The sequence below is a fragment of the Heteronotia binoei genome, chromosome 2 (assembly GCF_032191835.1).
Source record: "Heteronotia binoei isolate CCM8104 ecotype False Entrance Well chromosome 2, APGP_CSIRO_Hbin_v1, whole genome shotgun sequence".
Taxonomy (NCBI): Eukaryota; Metazoa; Chordata; class Lepidosauria; order Squamata; family Gekkonidae; genus Heteronotia; species Heteronotia binoei.
Genome location: NC_083224.1, coordinates 192,443,910 through 192,466,083, shown reverse-complemented (window position 1 = coordinate 192,466,083; position 22,174 = coordinate 192,443,910). Strand labels below are relative to the sequence as shown.

Genomic DNA, 22,174 nt, shown 5'->3' with positions numbered 1-22,174 from the left:
TTTAAAGTATACGGTATTCTTATATTAATGCCAATAAAGGTCTATGATGATGATGAATACGGTCCTGTACGTTGCAAATAATTGCTAAGCAAATTTCTTTCACGCACAACTAATACATTATTTACTTGAATTCCACAAACCAAATGTTTCTCTACGGTCCCTGAATGAAGCACGGTTCGAAGTAAGATCCAACTCTGTATGCTTTAAAAAAAGAGAGAGAGATCAAAGTCGCACCTATCGGATTGAGGACTGCTACCCAAGGAAGACGCGCACATTTATTGGTACCGTCTGCGTCTATCAAAAAGAGGAGCATTAAGAAAGTAGACTTTGGTACCTTTTCTCTAAAACATACAGTTGGATCTTTACTTTGAATTGTGCTTCATTCATGGACAGTAAAAAGAATTTTGGTTTGTAGAATTCAAGTAAACAATATATGAGTTTTGCATGAAAGAAATTTGCTTAGCAATTCTTGCAGCACGCGGTTTCCTAGCAGTAGACAAGTTGCACCTTTGAGACCAACAATGTTTTATTCAGCTAAGCTTCCGTGTGCTCTAAGCATACTGATGGAGTCTGCTTAGAGCAGGGGTGCCAAACTCAATTGTTATAAGGGCCGGATTTGACATAAATAAGACCTTGTTGGGCCGGGCCATGTCTTTACCTATTCATCGGTCTTAAAGGTGCTTTCTTGGTATCTCTCCCATGGATCGAGGGAACTGGGCAAAGGAAGCTCTGGCTCTTTCCTTCCTTCCCCAGGGGACCAGGAGGGGTGGAGCCTCAGCCAATAGAAGGAAGAGAGGCTTGGCTCAGTAGCTCTGCTGTGTGATGGAGAGAGCCTAACAAAGCAAGCTATTCCTGCCCAAGGGAGGAGGCTCAGCCAATAGAGAAAATAGAGGCTTTGCTCTGTAGCTCCTGTGCAACTGAGCAAGCCTGGCAAAGCAAGCGGTGATGCAGAAGGAAGCCAGAGAGAGGAAGAAGGAAGCAGACGACAGCCAGTTGCTCGAGGGCCTGATAGGAGCCCTTCGAGGGCCTGATTCGGCCCCCGGGATGCATGTTTGACACCCCTGGCTTAGAGCTTACAAAAGCTTACATTCTGAATAAAACTTCGTTCGGTCTCAAAGGTGTCACTTGTCTACTGCTTTGTTCTATTGCTTCAGACCAACGCGGCTGCCCACCTGGATCTATACACAGTGTTCACAGCGTTCTTTTCAATTTTCACCCACTTGGGCACTGGTCACCATAGCACAAGGAGGCCTCTGATCCTCACCGAGCGGGAAGGAAGGTGCTACTATTAGTGCAGCAGGGTGGGAGGAAACGAGCCACGGCAACACGCTCTATGTGAGGCTGCCCTCAAGGACGATTTGGAAGCTTCAGGAGGTCAAAAACACAGCCCCGGCCTGCTAGCTACATTGCAGGGGACACCGCTATCCCTCGATTCGGAAACCGCTGCAGGGGTTCCACGTTCAATGCTTCTTGCCAAATGCAGGCCCCTTCGTCACCTGAGACTGACCCACGTACCTGAAGACCCTCTTTCCTCAGCATGAAGCCGTCTTAGATCCTCTCGGCAGGACTTGCCAACGGCATCATTCAACTTGCTAGTTCAAAGGGCGGCAATGCCTTCTCGGTAGCACCCCCCACCCACCCACCCACCCACTCCGCGGCCTGCCCACCCAGAAGACGTACAGCGATGCTCCTTTGCGGCCAGTGAATGAGAAACGGTCTTATTTTGCAGGGGGTTTTAATGATTCACTGACACTTTGTACTTCTTTAATTTGTTTTATTTATTTTGTTGTTTGTTTTATTCCATTTATATCCCGCCCTCCCCGCAAAAGCAGGCTCAGGCCAGCTTTTAGTTTGGAGAAACATCGACTGCGGGGTGACATGATAGAGGTTTACAAGATTAGGCATGGGATGGAGAAGGTGGAGAAAGAAGTCCTTTTCTCCTTTCTCACAATACGAGAACTCGTGGGCATTCGATGAAATTGCTGAGCAGTCGGGTTAGGATGAATAAAAAGAAGTCCTTCTTCACCCAAAGGGTGATTAACATGTGGAATTCACTGCCACAGGAGGGGTGGCGGCTACAGGCATAGACGGCTTCAAGAGGGGGTTGGATAAACATATGGAGCAGAAGTCCATCAGTGGCTATTAGCCAAAGCATATTGCTGAACTCTCTGTCTGGGGCAGTGATGCTCTGTATTCTTGTGCTGGGGGGGGGGCACAGTGGGAGGGCTTCTAGCCCACTGGTGGACCTCTTGATGGCACTTGGTTTTGGCCACTGCGTGACACAGTGTGTTGGACTGGATGGGCCACTGGCCTGATCCAACATGGCTTCTCTTATGTTCTTATGTCTGGGGCAGTGATGCTCTGTATTCTTGGTGCTGGGGGGGGGGGCACAGTGGGAGGGCTTCTGGTGTCCTGGCCCCACTGATAAACCTCCTGATGGCACCGGGTTTTTTGGCCACTGTGTGACACAGAGCATTGGACTGGATGGTCATTGGCCTGATCCAACATGGCTTCCCTTATGTTCTTATGTCTGGGGCAGTGATGCTCTGTATTCTTGGTGCTTGGGGGGGCACAGTGGAAGGGCTTCTAGTGTCCTGACCCCACTAATGGACCTCCTGATGGCAACTGAATTTTTTTGGCCACTGTGTGACAGAGTGTTGGATTAGATGGGGCCATTGGCCTGATCCAACATGGCTTCTCTTTTGTTCTTACACACCCATGTAAAACCACACTGAGTTTGGCCTGACCCAACATGGATTCTCTTATGTTCTTAACATAAAAACCATTTCAAGTGCTTATAACGATCTTTAAAATTTTCTATTTGTTGTTCCAGCTGGGTGTTCTATAGAAAGACCCATCTCAGGTTCATGCTCGAGGGACAGTGGCTCAGTGGTAGAGCATCTGCTTGGGAAGCAGAAGGTCCCAGGTTCAATCCCTGGCATCTCCAAAAAAGGGTCCAGGCAAGTAGGCATGAAAAAACCCCAGCTGGAGACCCTGGAGAGCCGCTGCCAGTCTGAGGAGACAATACTGACTTTGATGGACCAAGGGTCTGATTCAGTATAAGGCAGGTTAATATGTTCATATGAGGTGGCCCAGTTGTTTCGGAGTCTGTTGTAGCCTATGATCTTAATTTACAAATGCCTGGTGGAAGAGCACCATCTTACAGGCCCTGTGGAACTGTGTGAGCTCTTGCAGGCCCCTAACCTCCTCAGGGAGCTTGTTCCACCCAGGGGCTACAACAGAAAAGGCCCCTGGCTCCAGTTGTCATGAGCTTGGTCTTTAAGGCCAGGGACTGAGAGCAGGTTTTGTTACCCTGACCGAAGTGCTCTCTAGGGAACATATGGGGAAAGGCGGTCCCTAAGGAATGCAGGTCTTTGGCCATTTAGGGCTCTAAAGGTAAGAACCAGCACCTTGAAAACGAATCCGGTATGCAATGGGCAGCCAGTGCAATGCTTTCAGCACAAGTTGAATGTGCTCCCACAAGGGAAGGCCCATTAACAGCCTGGCTGCAGCATTCTGCACTAGCTGAAGCTTCCGGGTTTGAGACAAGGGAAAGCCCCATGTAGAGGGCATTGCAGTAATCCAGTCTCGATGCGACCGCGGCAGGGATCACTGTGGCCGAGTCGTTGCGTTCGAATCGAGGCAGGGGACCGACTGCCTTATCAGTCGAAGGTGATAAAAGGTTGATTTAGTTGTTTTTTTTTTAATTTCTTTTAAGACTGATGTTAAGCCACCCTGGATATAGAATGGTGGGTATGCATTTGAAAACGAGCAAGCTGCTACTTCGGTGATCGACTTATTCGGAGCAATTTCAGACTCCCCCGCGCCCTCCTCCCTGCCGCACGCAGGACTGACAGCAAGCGTTTGATAATAGCTGACAGCAAGCATTTGATAATAGCTACTGTTTGTGCCAATGTGCCAAAGGACAGACGTCCCCATTAAACAACTGCAGATGCCCCCATTAAACAACCATCAGTGTTCCCTCTAACCTGACTTAGCGTGAGCTAGCTCACAGATTTTTTACCCTCCAGCTCACACATCTCTGTCTTAGCTCAGGAAGGATGACCCCAGAGCCAGTTTGGTGTGGTGGTTAAGTGTGAGGACTCTTATCTGGGAGAACCAGGTTCAATCCCCACTCCTCCACTTGCAGCTACTGGGATGGCCTTGGGTCAGCCATAGCTCTCGTAGTTGTCGTCCTTTGAAAGGGCAGCTGCTGTGAGAGCTCTCTCAGCCCCACCCGCCTCAAAGGGTGTCTGTTGTGGGGGAGGAAGGAAAGGAGATTTGTGTGTTCTTCTCCAGCTTGCAAGCACTCCTAATGCCCATGTTCAATTGTCTGCACCACCTACACACCCCTTCCTCAACAGCACTGGCCAGTGTATGCAGTTGGGAGTGCTGTTGCTATTGCCATCAGGAATGCCAGCACTGTGTACCACCCACACTGGGCCCTGGCACCTGCTCTATCTCAAAATATGTTGACACATTTAGTAGGCCCCTTCCTTCAGCTGCTACTACTGGAACCCTGCCTCAAGCTACAACCAAGCAAGAAAATCTTTTTGACAGCTATTTTTCATGCTTTTCCTTGACTAAAACACTAGGAAATTGTTGTAAAGGTAGCAGAGAATTGTACTGCAATTAATGAATTAATTTCAAGTTATATAAAGTTCATACACGCTTTTCTGCAGTTATCCCAAAAAGGATATTTATGAGGGGCTTGCAGCTTTTTACTGGCTGCGTTTCCATGCCTTTCAAAGCAACCGTTGTGCAGATATTTAGCCAGTGAACTTCTTTCATCCTTTTTAATATCTACAGGAGGAGTTTAATTTTGGTACCAGACAGCTGTTAAAAGCAGGACCAGTAAAATGGTACCAGGTTTATAGTACCATCACTTTTAGTGCTGTTGAGATATACAGCAGTAATCTCCAATAATCTCTTTCTGCCCCACACCTCTAACCTTCACTCACTCACACAGAAATCTCATAGAAAGGCCAGCTGGCTACACTGGGGGTGCCAACTTTTCATTGGCAGAGCTCCTATGTCTGCAACAATGGTATGATGAACAGAAAAGTTTCATCCAGTAAAAACGGAAGGAAAGAAAGGAAGGGGAAGGGGAAGGGGAAAGGGGAAGGGAAAGGGAAGGGGAAAGGGAAAGGAAAGGAAAGGGAAAGGGAAAGGGGAAAGGGGAAGGGAAGAGGGAAGGGAGAAGGGGAAGGGGAAGGGGAAAGGGGAAGGGGAAGGAAGGGGAAGGGGAAGGGAAGGGGAAGGGGAAGGGGAAGGGGAAGGGAGGGGAAGGAAGGAAAGGAAAGGAAAGGAAAGGAAAGGAAAGGAAGGAAAGGAAAGAAAGGAAAGGAAAGGAAAGGAAAGAAAGGAAAGGAAAGGAAAGGAAAGGAAAGGAAAGGAAAGGAAAGGAAAGGAAAGGAAGAATATAAGACCAGTGGACCATCCAGTCAAAATTCTTTCATACAATGCCAAAAGCACAGAATGTCCACAGTGGGGCCAGGGCACTAGAAGCCCTCCACTGTTGCTTCCCCCCATTGCCAGCACCAAGCATACAGAGCATCACTTGCAGGGAAAGAGATGAGAAAAAGAGAGAGAGAAAAGAGAGAGAGAGGAAGAGAGAGGGAGGAGGAAGGAAGGAAGGAAGGAAGGAAGGAAGGAAGGAAGGAAGGAAGGAAGGAAGGAAGGAAGGAAGGAAGGAAGGAAGGAAGGGAAGGGAGGAGGAAGGAAGGAGGAAGGAAGGGAGGGCAAAGGAAAAAAGCCTTCCTCACATCAGATGACCGACCTAGCAGAACAATTCTGCCCAGGGTGTTTGTTAAAAAAATAGCTAATGGAATGCCACTCCCACCCTCCCAGTTGAAAAAAATGGAAGCCAAATGGAGCTCAGGTTTTGCAGCCTGTGTCAGTCTTCAAGGCTGCTTTTCTCTGCACAACACTGAGATGGGAGAAGGAAGGAAGTCAAATGGAGCTCAGGCTTTGCAGCCTGTGTCAAGGCTATTCAGGCTACTTTCAGCAACAGATGGGGGAAGGAAGGAAGCAGAGCAGAGCAGCGGTCATGCTTTGCTGGGGGCGGGGCTAGCTTTGGCTTTTTCTTATGACCCAGTAGTGAGGCTTCCATGGCCTGATACCAGGTCCCAACCCTGCAAATTGGAAACCGTGATATAGAAGATTGTAAGCTGTTCCGAGTCTCTGATTCAGAGAGAAGGGCAGGGTATAAATCTGCAGTCTTCTTCTTCTTCTAATTTATGCAGTAGCTCACAGTTTTAATGCCATTAGCGCACAACTTTAATGCAGTAGCTCACAAACTAGAACTTTTGCTCACAAGACTCTGCAGCTTAGAGGGAATATTGACAACAACCCTCACCTAACAAAAGGGAGAATTTACCAGCTGCCAAAAAGATCTGGGGTGATGGGAGTGGCCTTTTGCTTGAGCTTCACAATGACCCTGTGAGGTGGGTGAGATTGAAGGAAACACCCAAGATCTCTTAATAAGCTTTATACCTGATCACAGGGTTGCATCAGATTTAATCAAAACTGGGGAAGAAATGAGAACAGTATATATTTTTCCAATGCATTTTTCCAATGCATTCTTATGCCACGTGGGCATAAGAAGAAGACTGAGATTTATACTCCGCCCTTCTCTCTGAATCAGAGACTCAGAGCGGCTTACAATCTCCTAATATCTTCTCCTCCCACAACAGACACCCTGTGAGGTGGGTGGGGCTGAGAGGACACTCCCAGAAGCTGCCCTTTCAAGGACAGAGTCTCAGAGCGGCCTACAATCTCCTCTCCCTTCCTCCCCCACAACAGACACCCTGTGAGATAGGTGGGGCTGAGAGGGCTCTCACAGCAGCTGCCCTTTCAAGGACAGAATCAACAATAACAAGCCTTTATTGGCATAAAAACAGATTTAGCAGTACAAATAACAATGCAAGTAAATATAAATCCTGGATAATAGAGTACACATGGGAGCTAATATACATAAATGAGTAAAATATATGAAATTTCAACAAAATTAAATGAATAAAACAAATATGGTCATTCCAGAGCCACTATGTCGGATTTCCATGGCCTGCTGAAGAAATTCGGCAACCGTTAAAGTTATCTAGAGCAGGTGTCATTTAGAAGTCTGTAGCCTTTGCCTGAATCAGTACAGCTCAACATATCTGCTAAAATATCTTTCAGAGTCTCAGAGCGCCCTACAATCCTCCTTTACCTTCCTCCCCCCACAACAGACACCCTGTGAGGTAGGTGGGCGTGAGAGAGCTCTCACAGCCGCTGCCCTTTCAAGGACAGTCTCTCAGAGCGGCCTACAATCTCCTTTCCCTTCCTCCCCCACAACAGACACCTGTGAGGTGGGTTGGCTGAGAGAGCTCTCCCAGAAGCTGCCCTTTCAAGGAAGGACAGAGTCTCAAGAGCGGCCTACAATCTCCTTTCCCTTCCTCCTCCCACAACAAACACTCTGTGAGGTGGGTGAGGCTGAGAGAGCTCTCCCAGCAGCTGCCCTTTCAAGGACAGAGTCTCAGAGAGGTCTACAATCTCCTTTCCCTTCCTCCTCCCACAACAGACACCCTGTGAGGCAGGTGGGGCCTGAGAGGGCTCCCACAGCAGCTGCCCTTTCAAGGACAACCTCTGCCAGAGCGATGGCTGACCCAAGGCCATTCCAGCAGGCGCAAGTGGAGGAGTGGGAATTCAAACCGGTTCTCCCAGATAAGAGTCGCACACTTCACCACTGCACCAAACTGGCTCTCCCTGCTTCAGCCCCGTGATACTAACCTTTTCCAGGAGGTCCACTAAGCTAAGAGAGAAGAACTTGACCTGACACCACCCAGTGAACTTCATGGCCCAGCAGAGACATGAATCTCCCAGCCCCAACACCCTGTCTATGAACCACAGCACACTTAGTCAAACATTTCCTCGGACAAAGAAGAATTACGAAAGAATACAGCTCAGACACAAAGGTTGCAACAGAGTCCTGCCAATCACTGTTCGCGACCGAGCTCCTGGCCTCTAATGAATAACTGAAGTTAACCAGTAAGCCTCGATCGCCGTGACCGAATAAGAATCTCTCAGTCTTTGCGCCGAGACGACAGAATCAGGCAGTTCCGGGTGTTAACAGTTACCTGTAGCCTAGATTCGCTGCATAAGCACAGCTGAGACTTCATGGAGGTAACCAGATGCCTGCAGAAGAATCTGCCACTGCTTAAAGAGATTTTAGAAATCTATAACTGACTGCTCCAAGACAGCCAATCACATTCCCTACGGAATGTAGTTTAGATGCACGTGAGAGGCAAGGGGAGAGATTGCAAACCCCCACCACCACCACCACCGCATCCTTCACTTACAATAAGAACATAAGAGAAGCCATGTTGGATCAGGCCAGTGGCCCCTCCAGTCCAACACTCTGTGTCACATAAGAGAAGCCATGTTGGATCAGGCCAATGGCCCCGCCAGTCCAACACTCTGTGTCACATAAGAACATAAGAGAAGCCATGTTGGATCAGGCCAATGGCCCGTCCAGTCCAACACTCTGCGTCACATAAGAACATAAGAGAAGCCATGTTGGATCAGGCCAATGCCCATCCAGTCCAACACTCTGCGTCACATAAGAACATAAGAGAAGCCATGTTGGATCAGGCCAATGGCCCGTCCAGTCCAACACTCTGCGTCACATAAGAACATAAGAGAAGCCATGTTGGATCAGGCCAATGCCCATCCAGTCCCAACACTCTGTGTCACATAAGAACATAAGAGAAGCCATGTTGGATCAGGCCAATGGCCCGTCCAGTCCAACACTGTGTGTCACACAGTGGCCAATATATGTGTGTGTGTATACATATACATATATATATTCACACACACATATATATACTGTGGCTAATAGCCACTGATGGACCTCTGCTCCATATTTTTATCCAATCCTCTCTTGAAGCTGGCTATGCTTGTAGCCACCACCACCTCCTGTGGCAGTGAATTCCACATGTGAATCACCCTTTGGATGAAGGACTTCCTTTTATCCGTTTTAACCCGACTGCTTAGCAATTTCATCGAATGCCCATGAGTTCTTGTATTGCGAGAAAGGGAGAAACGTACTTCTTTCTCTACTTTCTCCATCCCATGCATAATCTTGTCAACCTCTATCATGTCACCCCGCAGTCGACGTTTCTCCAAGCTAAAGAGCCCCAAGCGTTTTAACCTTTCTTCATAGGGAAAGTGTTCCAACCCTTTAATCATTCTAGTTGCCCTTTTCTGGACTTTTTCCAATGCTATAATATCCTCTTTGAGGTGCGGTGACCAGAACTGCACACAGTATTCCAAATGAGACCGCACCATCGATTTATACAGGGGCATTATGATACTGGCTGATTTGTTTTCAATTCCCTTCCTATTAATTCCCAGCATGGCGTTGGCCTTTTTTATTGCAATCGCACACTGTCTCGACATTTTCAGTGAGTTATCTACCATGACCCCAAGATCTCTCTCTTGGTCAGTCTCTGCCAGTTCACACCCCATCAACTTGCATTTGTAGCTTGGATTCTTGGCCCCAATGTGCATTACTTTGCACTTGGCCGCATTGAACCTCATCTGCCACGTTGACGCCCACTCACCCAGCCTCAACAGATCCCTTTGGAGTACCCCACAATCCTCTCTGGTTCTCCCCACCCTGAACAATTTAGTATCATCTGCAAACTTGGCCACTTAAGGCAGGGGTGTCAAACTCATAAGGGTCGGATCTCACTTAAATAAGACCTTGTTGGGCTGGGCTATGTGTTTACCTGTTCATTTGTCTTAAAGGTGCTTTCTTGGTCTCTCTCCCATGAGATCCAGGGAATGGGCAAAGGAAGCTCTGGCTCTTTCCTTCCTTGCCCAGGGGACTGGGGGGGGGGGGGGGGGGCGAGCCTCAGCCAACAGAGGGAAGGGAGGCTTAGCTCAGTAGCTCTGCTGTGCCGTTGAGAGAGCCTGGAGAAACAAGCTCCGCCTTTCCCAAGGGAGGAGCCTCAGCCAATGGGGAAAACAGAGGTTTTGCTCTGTAGCTCTGCTGTGCGATTGAGCAAGCCTTGCAAAGCAACCTGTGATGCAGAAGGAAGCAACATATAGGAAGAAGGAAGCAGATGACAGCCAGTTGCTCGGGGGCCTGATAGGAGTCCTCCGGGGGTCTGATTCGGCCCCCAGGATGCATGTTTTGACACCCCTGCCTTAAGGGGTAGACTATGAATAAGCAACAGGCTCAGGAGAAAAGATAATCAAAGAACAAACTGAAAAAGAGGTTTCATTCTGTGCACACACAAATAAGCTAATGGGAAACTCTAAGACAAGGGTTTCAAACATGCAGTTTGGTGCTGAATCAGGCCTCCAGAGGGCTCCTATCAGGCCCCCGAGCAACTGGCTGTCATCTGCTTCCTTCTCCCTCTCTCTTGCTTCCTTCTGAGCTCCTGTGAATTTGGGGGGAGGCGTTTGTGAGTTCCCTGCATTGTGCAGGGGGTTGGACTAGATGACCCTGGAGGCCCCTTCCAACTCTAGGATTCTGATTTTGCATCACAGCTTGCTTTGCCAGGCTTGCTCAACTGCACAGAGCTACAGAGCAAAACCTCTATTTTCTCCACTGGCTGAGCTCTCTCCCTTGGGGAGAAAGGGGGGGGGGAGAGCTTGCTTTGTCAGGCTCTATCAATCACACAGCAGAGCTACTGAGCCAAGCCTCTCTTCCTTCTATTGGCTGAGACTCCCCCCCCCCTCCAGTCCCCTGGGGAAGGAAGGAAAGAACCAGAGCTTCTTTTCCCAGTTCCCCCAGATCCCATGGGAGAAATACAAAGAAAGCACCTTTAAGACCAATGAGTGCTAACGTTTTAAGCACGTTTTAATTTTTAAAACAATATATATATTTATGTTTGTGGGGTTTTTTTGTAAACTTTATATCTCTGCTACCTAATCTTAAATAGTAGAACAAAGTAGGAGTCAATTTCACCTTTAAGACCAACTTAGTTTTATTCAGAACGTAAGCTTCCGTGTGCTATCTAAGCACGCCACTAAGACCAAATTAAGTTGGTCTTAAAGGTGCGATTGACTCCTATTTTGTTCTGCTACTTCAGGCCAACACGGCTGCCCACTTGGATCTATGACCTGGTCCAACAAGGTCTCATTTATGTCAGATCCGGCCCTCGTAACAAGCGAGTTCTAAGAGGTGGAAAATATAGAAAGTTTCTTGCTACCTCCGTGCTTACAGGACTTTGGACATTCCACATGCACCCCCCAGACAGATCATCTTTCCCACCATGAAGAGGGCACACCCAGGTATTACTCGTGGTGTCTTCCAATACCTAGCATATATAATTCTTGCAGCCGTAATTATAAAAATCTAGCTTGTGTCTTAGAAGTAGGGGTTTGACATATACTCAAAAGATAAAGTTCGGGTAGGTGGATTATATTTGTTTTAAGTATTTTTTTGTAGCCAAGTATGTATTTGAGCCCAATAACTCCCACCTAAGAAAGAAGAATTTGCGCAAAAACTGTTGGAAATAGCTGAAATGGACTTTCTTTCAGCCAAACTGCTTGCAACAAAGTGAAATCAACGTAAAGAAGTTTGGCAGCCCGTATACGATTGGTTGAGTAGGTAGAAACAGTTGTAATAAAGGAGAGGGGTGATGGAAAAGAAGGTCTGATCAAACTGATAGAATTAGATCAAAGTTCTCTTCCCCAAAATGTTTGTTTATATGGGGGGGGTTGTTATTTATTGTTTTTGCATTGTTATAATGTTTGTGTTACTGTTGTTGTGCTGTTGTTTCTGTTTATGTCATATATCATTTAAAAAATAAAATACTTGAAATGTAAAAAAAGAAAAAAACAGACGGTAGCACACCCAGAAGCCTGACAAATGCTTGCTGCCTTCCTAGGCCATTTTTTAAGGTGTCACTCGGAAGCAAGAGGTTTCTCTCGGCCCAACAAGAAACTGGAGTGCCTGTACCACCGTCCCACCAAAGGAAGGCCTAGCCAAGAACCACAGGGGAACTACAGTGCAAAGTGCAAAGGCGAGCTAAGGCGTGGCAAGCCACAGGAAGTGGTCCATCGATTCTCTCTGGGATGCTTTGGAACACTTTCCCTATGAAGAAAGGTTAAAACGCTTGGGGCTCTTTAGCTTGGAGAAACGTCGACTGCGGGGTGACATGAGAGAGGTTTACAAGATTATGCACGGGATGGAGAAAGTAGAGAAAGAAGTCCTTTTCTCCCTTTCTCACAATACAAGAACTCATGAGCATTCCATGAAATTGCTGACCAGTCGGAGTAGAATGATAAAAGGAAGTCCTTCTTCACCCAAAGGGTGATTCACATGTGGAATTCACTGCCACAGGAGGTGGTGGCGGCTACAAGCATAGCCAGCTTTAAGAGGGGATTGGATAAAAATATGTAGCAGAGGTCCATCAGTGGCTATTAGCCACAGTGTGTGTGTGTGTTTATATGTGTATATATATATATACACATATATGTATATATATATGTATATATGTGTTTGTGTGTGTGTATGTGTGTGTATATATATTTGTGTATATGTATGTGTGTGTGTGTATATATATATATATATATACACACACACACATATTGGCCACTGTGTGAAACAGTGTTGGACTGAAGGAGCCATTGGCTTAATCCAACATGGCTTCTCTTCTGTTCTTATGTGACATAGTGTTGGACTGGATGGGCCATTGGCTTAATCCAACAAGGCTTCTCTTATGTTCTTATGCCATTTGCAGGTCATGTGACACATGGACGGGAGTCACATCTGTAGGCTAGTTCTCACACCTCACCCCGTCCCCCCAATCTGCGGTACTGACATGCTCTGATTATCTCTTCATAATGGATGGAATCTGTGGCTCAACTGAAATCTCGCACAAGACTTGGTAAGTGTTTCCCCAAAACTTAGAAGTCCATCGTAACATTGATGTGGTTTCTCATCAGCGTGCAACAAGCAGCGTGGTGTTTGCAGGGGCTGTTAAAGAGAGTTTTCAGAACCCCTCCTCATTCGCCCTCCAGGGAATCTTGCTGGAAGTTCTTGGCCAGACACGCTCAGACAGATCTGCCTCAGAGGGGAGGGGGGGTGTCAGGAGGATAAAATGAAGACGGGAAAACCACTGACCCCGCCCTGTGCTTCTTTAAGGAAAATAAAGGTAAAAGGTAAAGGTCGTCCCCTGTGCAAGCACCAGTCGTTTCTGACTGCGGGGTGATGCTGCTTTCACAACGTTTTCACGGCAGACTTTTAACGGGGTGGTTTGCCATTGCCTTCCCCAGTCATCTACACTTTCCCCCCAGCAAGCTGGGGACTCCTTTGACCGACCTCGGAAGGATGGAAGGCTGAGTCAACCTTGGGCCGGCTACCTGAACCAGCTTTCGCCGGGATCGAACTCAGGTCGTGAGCAGAGGGCTCCGACTGCAGTACTGCAGCTTTACCACTCTGCGCCACGGGGCTTCTTTAAGGAAGGGTGGCATAAAGATGTGCTAGACCAGGGGTGTAAAACATGCAGCCCGGGGGCCAAATCAGGCCCCTGGAGGGCTCCTATCAGGCCCCCGAGCAACTGGCTGTCATCTGCTACCTTCTCTCTTGCTTTCTTCCACATCACAGCTTGCTTTGCCAGGTCTGCTCAATCGCCCAGGAGCTACAGAGCAAAGCCTCTAATTTTTTCCATTGGCTGAGACTCCTCCCTTGGGGAGGAAGGGGGGAGGGAGAGCTTGCTCTGCCAGGGGAGCTACTGAGCCAAGCCTCTCTTCCTTCTATTGACTGAGGCTCCCCTTCCCCCAATTCCCTGGATCCCATGGGAGCGATACAAAGAAAGCACCTCTAAGACTAATGAGTGCTAATGTTTTAAGCATGTATAAATTTTATATCTCTGCTACCTGGCATTACATTCGATGGCACACATGGCCCGGCCCAACAAGGTCTCATTTATGTCAGGGGAGGGACGGTGGCTCAGTGGTAGAGCATCTGCTTGGGAAGCAGAAGGTCCCAGGTTCAATCCCCGGCATCTCCAAAAAAGGGTCCAGGCAAAATGGTGTGAAAAACCTCAGCTTGAGACCCTGGAGAGCCACTGCCAGTCTGAGAAGACAAGACTGACTTTGATGGACCGAGGGTCTGATTCAGTATAAGGCAGCTTCATATGTTCATATGTTCCATGTCAGATCCGGTCCTCATAACAACGGAGTTCGACACCCCTGTGCTAGACGATAAAGGGGCAGCGGACCCCAAAACAGTTTAACTTGCCCTACAAGAAAACTCCGACAAGCCTCCCTTTGCTCACTCATGCCTCTGGCACACATTCAGCCCAGCAAACAGGAAACCATCAACTTTCTTCCCGTTAACGAACAAAATCCTTCCCTGCTTGGTTGCTTAGAGGCTATCTTGAGATCGTAGGATGGGTTGCACAGAATTATAAGCAAGCCACTAGCCTGTGTCGTGGGAGCCCAGAACTCCATAAATGATGAGCCTTAGAGCTGTTTCTGCTCACCAGGCCACTCCCGAGAATCACGCCTGGCCTAAAGTCAGACTTCTTCAGGCACAGTCATCCGCAGGACATTCTGACTCGCCCAAGGCGAATGATCCTTTGCAAGCCTGCGCTATTTGCTCCAGCGCTTTCAATTTCTACAAAAATAGCTTGCGCGTGTCCTTGTCCTGAAGCTCCTTGCACGTTTTCTGCCTTTTGCCCCCTCTGCGAGAGCTCAGGAGCCCGACCTGCTGATATCCTATCCCAAACTACCGCAGCAGCAATGCTACAGGTGCCCATGACTCTACAGCTTGGCCTCATGAGACAGAAAACACAGCCTGGCTCTCACCCTCCCTCTCAGGACTCTTTTGTGCCTCCACCCTTCCTCAGGCCTTTGCACCAGAGGCCTACAAGCTAATTAGCAGTTAACCAGCTGCTCCCAGCTGCCAAGTTGGGAAGGGATTATCCCGACAAGCGTACGGCAGGTTATGTGCTTACACTCCTTGCCAACAATCTCATTGGAGAAAAAGGAAAAACTCCTCCTCATAAGAAAAGAACAAATTATACTGTCAAATACACAAATGAGCCTGACAAGTCGACAAGAGCACGCTGGTGAAGCCACACTCCGCAGGTGTGCCAGAACATCGGCAGCAGAACATTGGCAGGTCTCAGCCTGTCAAGTTTTCCTGTTTCAGGCTCCACATCTGGCCAGATGCTTCACACCTGTTCCCTGGCAAGAGCTAACCCAACTTTCCCAGGCCTGCACTTGAGGGCTCAGGAAGAAGACTGCAGATTTATACCCTGCCATTCTCTCTGAATCAGAGACTCAGAGCAGCTTACAATCTCCTTTCCCTTCCTCCCCAACAGACACCCTATGAGGCAGGTGGGGCTGAGAGGGCTCTCACAGCAGCTGCCCTTTCAAGGACAACTCCTGTGATAGCTATGGCTGACCCAAGGCCATTCCAGCAGGTGCAAGTGGAGGAGTGGGGAATCAAACACGGTTCTCCCAGATAAGAGTCTGCACACTTAACCACTACACCAAACTGGCTCTCACCAAACAGGAAGGCACTGGCCCACTAACATGGCTCGTGCAGACAGACCAGGGACTGCATCGTTCCTGAGTTCACCCCCTCCCGCAGACACACACACAGAGCCAACAGGCAGTTCCCACCAACTACCCCCCACACCCCTGAACTGTTTTGTGCTCCAGCCAGAACTGCTCACTGGCTGTCTTAGGCTGTCTGAGTGCCCTGCTCTCTATTTCATAATTCACCTTCAGTCTCAGCAAGAAAAGTGGACTATAAATCAAGCTGGCAAACAAATCCCTTCAGCTTTTGCTCCTCCTCCAGATACAATGCGTCCTTCCAGACAAGACCTGGGGGAGCCAACAACCAGCCAGGAGCAGTCCATATGGCTTGCAAAGCGCCTCCTTCCCAGGACGTGGTTTGAGGGGGGTGCTGATCTTGGGGGTCAGGGATAAGGAGGGGAACACATGAACATATGAAGCTGCCTTATACTGAATCAGACCCTCAGTCCATCAAAGTCAGTATTGTCTACTCAGACTGGCAGCGGCTCTCCAGGGTCTCAAGCTGAGGTTTTTCACGCCTATTTGCCTGGACCCTTTTTTAGTGGAGATGCCAGGGATTGAACCTGGGACCTTCTGCTTCCCAAGCAGATGCTCTGCCACTGAGCCACCGTCCCTCCCCAAGAAACATACCATGTGACTCGCTCCACCCCATCCCAAAGTGCCAGCTGACACCCAGCTTTCTACAACCCACAGAAAGCGACCCAAAAGCAGGGTGGTGACTGCAGAGGATCTGAAACCAGGTTACCCTCTTGCATTCAAGGGTTGCAGGGGCCTTGCTTCTCAAATACATGCACAATCATGTTCCGGGAGAACAAGGAACTTGAACATATGAAGCTGCCTTCTACTGAATCAGACCCCCCCCCGGGTCCATCAAAGTTAGTCTTGTCTACCCAGACTGGCAGCGGCTCTCCAGGGTCTCAAACTGAGGTTTTCCCCTCCTACTTGCCTGGACCCTTTTTAGTTGGGAGATGCGGGGGACTGAACCTGGGATCTTCCGCTTACCAAGCAGATGCTCTGCCACTGAGCCACCATCTCTCCCCACTTGTTCTTTTTACCCACTGAGTAAGCAAGACAACTTTATCTAGACAAGATAATTCGCCCTTTATTTCCCACAGATAAGGAAAAAAACTGAGTGGTGGAGCCAGCAACAAGCCGCCCCACTGCTGACTTTTCAGATGGGACCACTCAGCTCTCCATCACCTCCACAAAAACATGTCTAGGACTAAATATGGGGGGAGGGGACAAAATCAAAGTACAAAACAGGGGTGGCCAAACTGTGGCTCAGGAGCCACATGGGTTTCTTTTACACATATTGTGTGGCTCTCAAAGCCTCCACTGCCCCATCAACTGGCTTGGAGAATACATTTGAAGTTGCTTTCTTTCTACCTCTCCATCCCCCCTATTTTCCTTCCTTCCTTCCCTCAAACATCTGACATTAATGTCTTGCAGTTCTCAAACATCTGACGTTTAGTCTATGTGGCTCTTACGTTAAGCAAGTTCGCACACCCCTGGTACAGAAAGTTAGGAGAAGGGTGGCCAAACTTGCTTAATGTAAGAGCCACTAGAATAAACGTCAGATGTTTGAGAGCCGCAAGACATGAACATCAAATGTTTGAGAGCCACGTCATTAAAGAAGGAAGAGAGGGAGGGAGAAAAGCAAAAAGATGGAGGCGGGAGGGGGAGGAGGAAAGAAAGCAACTTTAAATACATTTTTAAGCCACCAGCTGACTTGGCTTGGAGAAATGATTTAAAGCTGGGGTGGCCAACGGTAGCTCTCCAGATGTTTTTTGCCTACAACTCCCATCAGCCCCAGCCATTGGCCATGCTGGCTGGGGCTGATGGGAGTTGTAGGCAAAAAAACATCTGGAGAGCTACCATTGGCCACCCCTGATTTAAAGAGATGTTTTTCCAAGCTGGGTTATGGGGGGGCGGGGCAGGCTTCAAGAGTCACACAACATGTGTGAAAGAGCCACATGTGGCTCCCGAGCCACAGTTTGGCCACCCTATGCTGGAGCAAAGAGAAGGGGAATGATCCACGGGGCGGGGAGCATGCAATGCAGTAAGGTGCTCACTTATTGAAGGCTTTTTAGAAGACAAACCATATCAGAAATAAAATCCGCGGGGGGGGGGGGGTAAAAGCATGGGAAAGTTTTCAGAGGCAGCAAAATCAAGGCAGCCCTTCTTGCTCCAAGGAGGGATTGCTGGGCCAGGGCAGACGGAGAGAAGCGGTGAGCAAGTGGGACAAACGGAGGTCAGGCGCCAGTCTGAGAGGTGGCGAGTTGCAAACAATTAACTCTCGGGTGGGGCTTGTTAGTAGTAACCGTTACGTGCCACTAAGCAGGGCAGCTAACCCACCAAGTTTATCCCCGCCCCACCCTGAATTGCCGCAGCACCGCAGCCGAAGTTTCTGGCAGGGTGGAGATTTCCAGGGGGGGGGGGGGGGGGGGGAACGACAATCGGGCGGAACGGTTCCGGGGGGGACCTCGTTGAAGGGGGGAGAGTTTTGAGAAGGGACCGAAAAGTCCCCTGCTGGAAAATGTCCCCCCCTCGAATTGTTTCTAAACCCCCCCCCCCACCGTCGGGCCCCTCCCTTACCCGTCACCACCACGGCCCGCCGGGGCTTGTCCATGGCCGCCCTTCCCTGCCTCGCCTTCCTCCTCCTCCTCCTGCCCGAGCAACTTGAGGCGACTGACTGACTAACTGAGCGGCGCGCCCGCCCCCCTCAGGGCCCGCGGGCCCCGCCCCCAGGCGGCCACGTGACCTCGCCCGGCCCCGCCCAGCAGGCCCGTAACGGTCTGAGGAAGACCATAGAGAGGACTTGGCGGAAGTAGAACGGCTGTGCGTGGCTCCCCTTCCCCTTCTGTTGAGAGCCCCCCAAAGGAAAGTGTCGACAAGTCCCAAACAGTTGTTTTTCTTTCCAGTTTGAAAAAAAAATTGTTTTAAAATTTCAAAACAAAGCATTAAAGGATAATTTAGAAACAATAATAAGCAAGACAATAATAAAGAAATCAATAAATACACACGGTGGTATCCAGGGGTCGTTTTGTAGAAAAACAGGTGGTGGAGCTCATCCAGGGATTGTTATGCAGCTGCGCCTACTATTCAATGGACAAGGAGGTGGAACTCTCAGAAAGGTTCAGGAGCTGTGCTCCTGTGGAAAGGAAAGGTCCCCTGTGCAAGCACCAATTATTTCCGACTCTGGGGTGATGTTGCTTTCACAACGTTTTCATGGCAGACTTTTTTCGGGGTGGTTTGCCATTGCCTTCCCCAGTCTTTTACACTTTCCCCCCAGCAAGCTGGGGACTCATTTTACCAACCTCGGAAGGATGGAAGGCTGAGTCAACCTTGGGCTGGCTACCTGAATCTAGCTTCCGCCGGAATCGAACTCAGGTCATGAGCAGAGACTTCAGACCCACAATACTGCAGTACTGCTGCTTTACCACTCTGCGCCATGTGAGCTCCCACTGAGTCCGAGGCCTGGTGATATCGTGTATACATTGTATGTTGAGTGTACAGATTGATGTTGAGAAGTAAATTAGGTGGACAACAAGGAATCGTAGAATCCTAGAGTTGGAAGGGACCTCCAGGGTCTTCTAGTCCAACCCCCTGCACAATGCAGGAGACTCACAAATACCTCCCCCTAAATTCACAGGATCTTCATTGCTGTCATATGGCCATCTAGTCTCTGTTTCAAAACCTCCAAGGAAGAAGAGCCCAAAATACATGTCCTTTTGTAATTTACCGTTTTTTCTTGTTCAGTTGCACAGTTGAGTCTGACTCTTTGCCACCCCATGGACCAAGTCACGCCAGGCCCTCCTGTCTTCTACCATCCCCTGAAGTCTGCTCAAATTTGTGTTAGTTACATCAGTAACGCTGTCCAGCCATCTCCTCTTTTGCTGTCCCCTTCTTCTTTGGCCTTCTGTCTTTCCCAGCATCAGGGTCTTCTCCAGTGAGTGCTCCCTTCTGCTTTGATGGCCAAAGGATTTGAGCTTCAGCTTCAGCATCTGACCTTCCAGGGAACAGTCTGGGTTGATTTCCTTTAGGACGGACTGATTGGATCATCTTGCAGTCCAAGGGACTCGCAAGATTCTTCTCCAGCACCACAGCTCGAAAGCATCTATTCTTCTGCGATTTACCTAGACTTGCAAAAACACCAATTGGCAGGCAACTTTTATTACCTCTTATGGCTATCCAGACCAAATGGCCTTCTGAATTGTCACACTGTTCCACCATGCGATCCCAGCTCTGTATCAGTTTGCCCTCTTAATCGACAAACTGTATGTATTTCAGCACACTGTACCCGATCCCCTCATCTGAAAAAGTGTGCTTTTAGCACACGAAAGCTTATGTTCTGAGCAAAAACTTTGTTGGTCTTAAAAGTGCAACTTCTCCTGCTTTGTACAACTGCTTCAGACCAACATGGCTGCCCAGTTGGATGTATACACAGTGGTATTATAAGCAACATAGTCAAAAATAAGTAGTATAGACCTAATACACCAGTGTAACTCCAGGATGCGCTGAGATAACACTTAGTTGACTCCCTGAAGACCCCCTCTCTCCCCCAGTGAAGTAAAGGTAAAGGTAGTCCCCTGTGCAAGCACCAGTCGTTTTTGACTCTGGGGTCACGTTGCCTTCCCTGGTCATCTACACTTTCCCCCCAGCAAGCTGGGGATTCATTTGACTGACCTCAGAAGGACGGAAGGCTGAGTCAACCTGGAGCCGGCTACCTGAACCAGCTTTCGCTGGGATCGAACTCAGGTCGTGAGCAGAGGGCTCCGACTGCAGTACTGCAGTTTTACCACTCTGCGCCACGGGGCAGTGACAGTGAAAGCTCCCTTTAATTAGTGTTATGGGAGTTTTGACCAGCAGATGATGCTACCAGCTTTCTTTTCAAATGGTTTGTAGGAGATTTCAACATAAGGGAACACTGAGACACAATCCAATTTCTCTTTCCCCCCTCCAGCAGTCTGAAATGGTATAGTCCATCAGCCTTAGCCTATGACAAAGGATAAATGCACACAAATCTGACATCTAGAATCACAAGACTGAGAAGCCTGTAGGAGAACTCTTTAACCTTCCAGGATGTTATGTATGTGTGCACAGTATTGAACAAAGGACATTCAACAGGTGACCTCAAAGTAGCCATTTTATTGCAAAGGGACTTCAAGAACAGACCAGAATCTGTGCCGGATTCCTCATCTGATGAAGTGTGCTTAAGAGCACACGAAAGCTTACGTTCCAAATAAAAATTGGTTGGTCTTAAAGGTGCAACTTGACCCCTCCTTTGTTCAGCTGCTTCAGACCAATACAGCTGCCCGCTTAGACCAGAAAGGGGAATTGCTGAATTACAAGTGATTACAGCACTTAGCACAACAGAATCCCCAGGGCTTAACAGGGATATTGGTTTCTTATCTCACTACATATGCTAACCTCCTCCATTCCTTACAATTGAATTCTCACCAATCTCCCAGCAGGGCCATATATCCTCTTTATTTTATTTCTTATTTAGAATAACAGATTAGAAGAGTAGATGGTCATGTAACATGATGAATAGTAGAATGTAACATAATTTGGAATGATAGATTTCTCTGGTCTGGGAACAGGGGGGATAATTCTACACAGCCAATCACCCCATTTCAAAGAAGATGCTGTAAGTAGGCTTCCCAACCCTCCCGCCCTGGCGGGGGACCCCAGGATTTCCACCCTCTTCCCCCGCTCCACAAAAAAATGGAAGCGGGGGGAGAGGGGGGAAACGGTGAGCCGCCCGATCCTGGAGCGGGCGAGGCCGCCGTGCCGCACTGCTGCCGCCCCCTCCCCGCCCACCGCAGTTGCTCCTCCGAGATGGGCCCAGGCTGAGCCCATCTCGGAGGAGCAGCCAAGAGGCGGCAGCAGGGGAGGGCGAGGCAAACCAGAAGCATGGCGAGCCGCGAATCCGGGCCCTTCTAGGACCCGGACTTGCGGCTCGCCACGCCCCCGGCCCGCCTCCACCCCCCCCCTCCGCTTCCACCCCAGAGGCCGAGCGGGCGAGGCCGCCGCGCCGCTGCCGCCTCTTCTCGGCTCGCCGTGGCTGTTCCTCCAAGGCTCGCCGTGGCTGTTCCTCAGGCTGAGCCCATCTCGGAGGAGCAGCCACGGCGAGCGGAGAAGAGGCCGCCACGCCACTGCCGCCTCTTCTCCGCTCGCTGCTCCTCCGAGATGGGCTCAGGTTGAGCCCATCTCAGAGGACCAGCCACGGTGAGCCGAGAAGAGGCGGCAGCTGCGGGGCGGCTCGCCATGCTCCCCGGCGCCGTTTCCCCCCTCCCCCCTAGCTCCACCCCAGTGTCTCCTGGCTCCACCCCCAAAGTCCCCAGATATTTCTGGGGTTGGACTTGGCAACCCTAGCTGTAAGGTCGCCTCCATCTTGAGAGGAAACTGATAGAGCATAACAACAATGTCTCAATTAATTACTCTCAGCATCCACAATTAAAAAGGGTACATTTACACATCAGTCTCCAATTCTGACATATTTATTTCCTTCAATATGTTTCCCCCCCAGAATTAATCCCAAACAAATTGTAACCATTATGAGCCTGTTATGGGAAAGGGAGGAATATAAATTCACTAAATAAATAAATAAAAACATATAATCTAA

General features: G+C 49.1%; 1 protein-coding gene across 1 annotated transcript in view; it reads right to left on the bottom strand.

Moving 5' to 3' along the window:
- Nucleotides 1-18,275, bottom strand: part of PGPEP1 (pyroglutamyl-peptidase I) — a 64,572-nt gene extending 46,297 nt beyond the window's left edge. The window contains exon 1 of the mRNA XM_060233428.1: nucleotides 18,142-18,275. Within this exon, the coding sequence (XP_060089411.1) occupies nucleotides 18,142-18,175 (34 nt within the window). The 5' untranslated portion in view covers nucleotides 18,176-18,275. The remainder of the gene's footprint in view (nucleotides 1-18,141) is intronic.
- Between the last annotated feature and the right edge of the window lie 3,899 nt (nucleotides 18,276-22,174).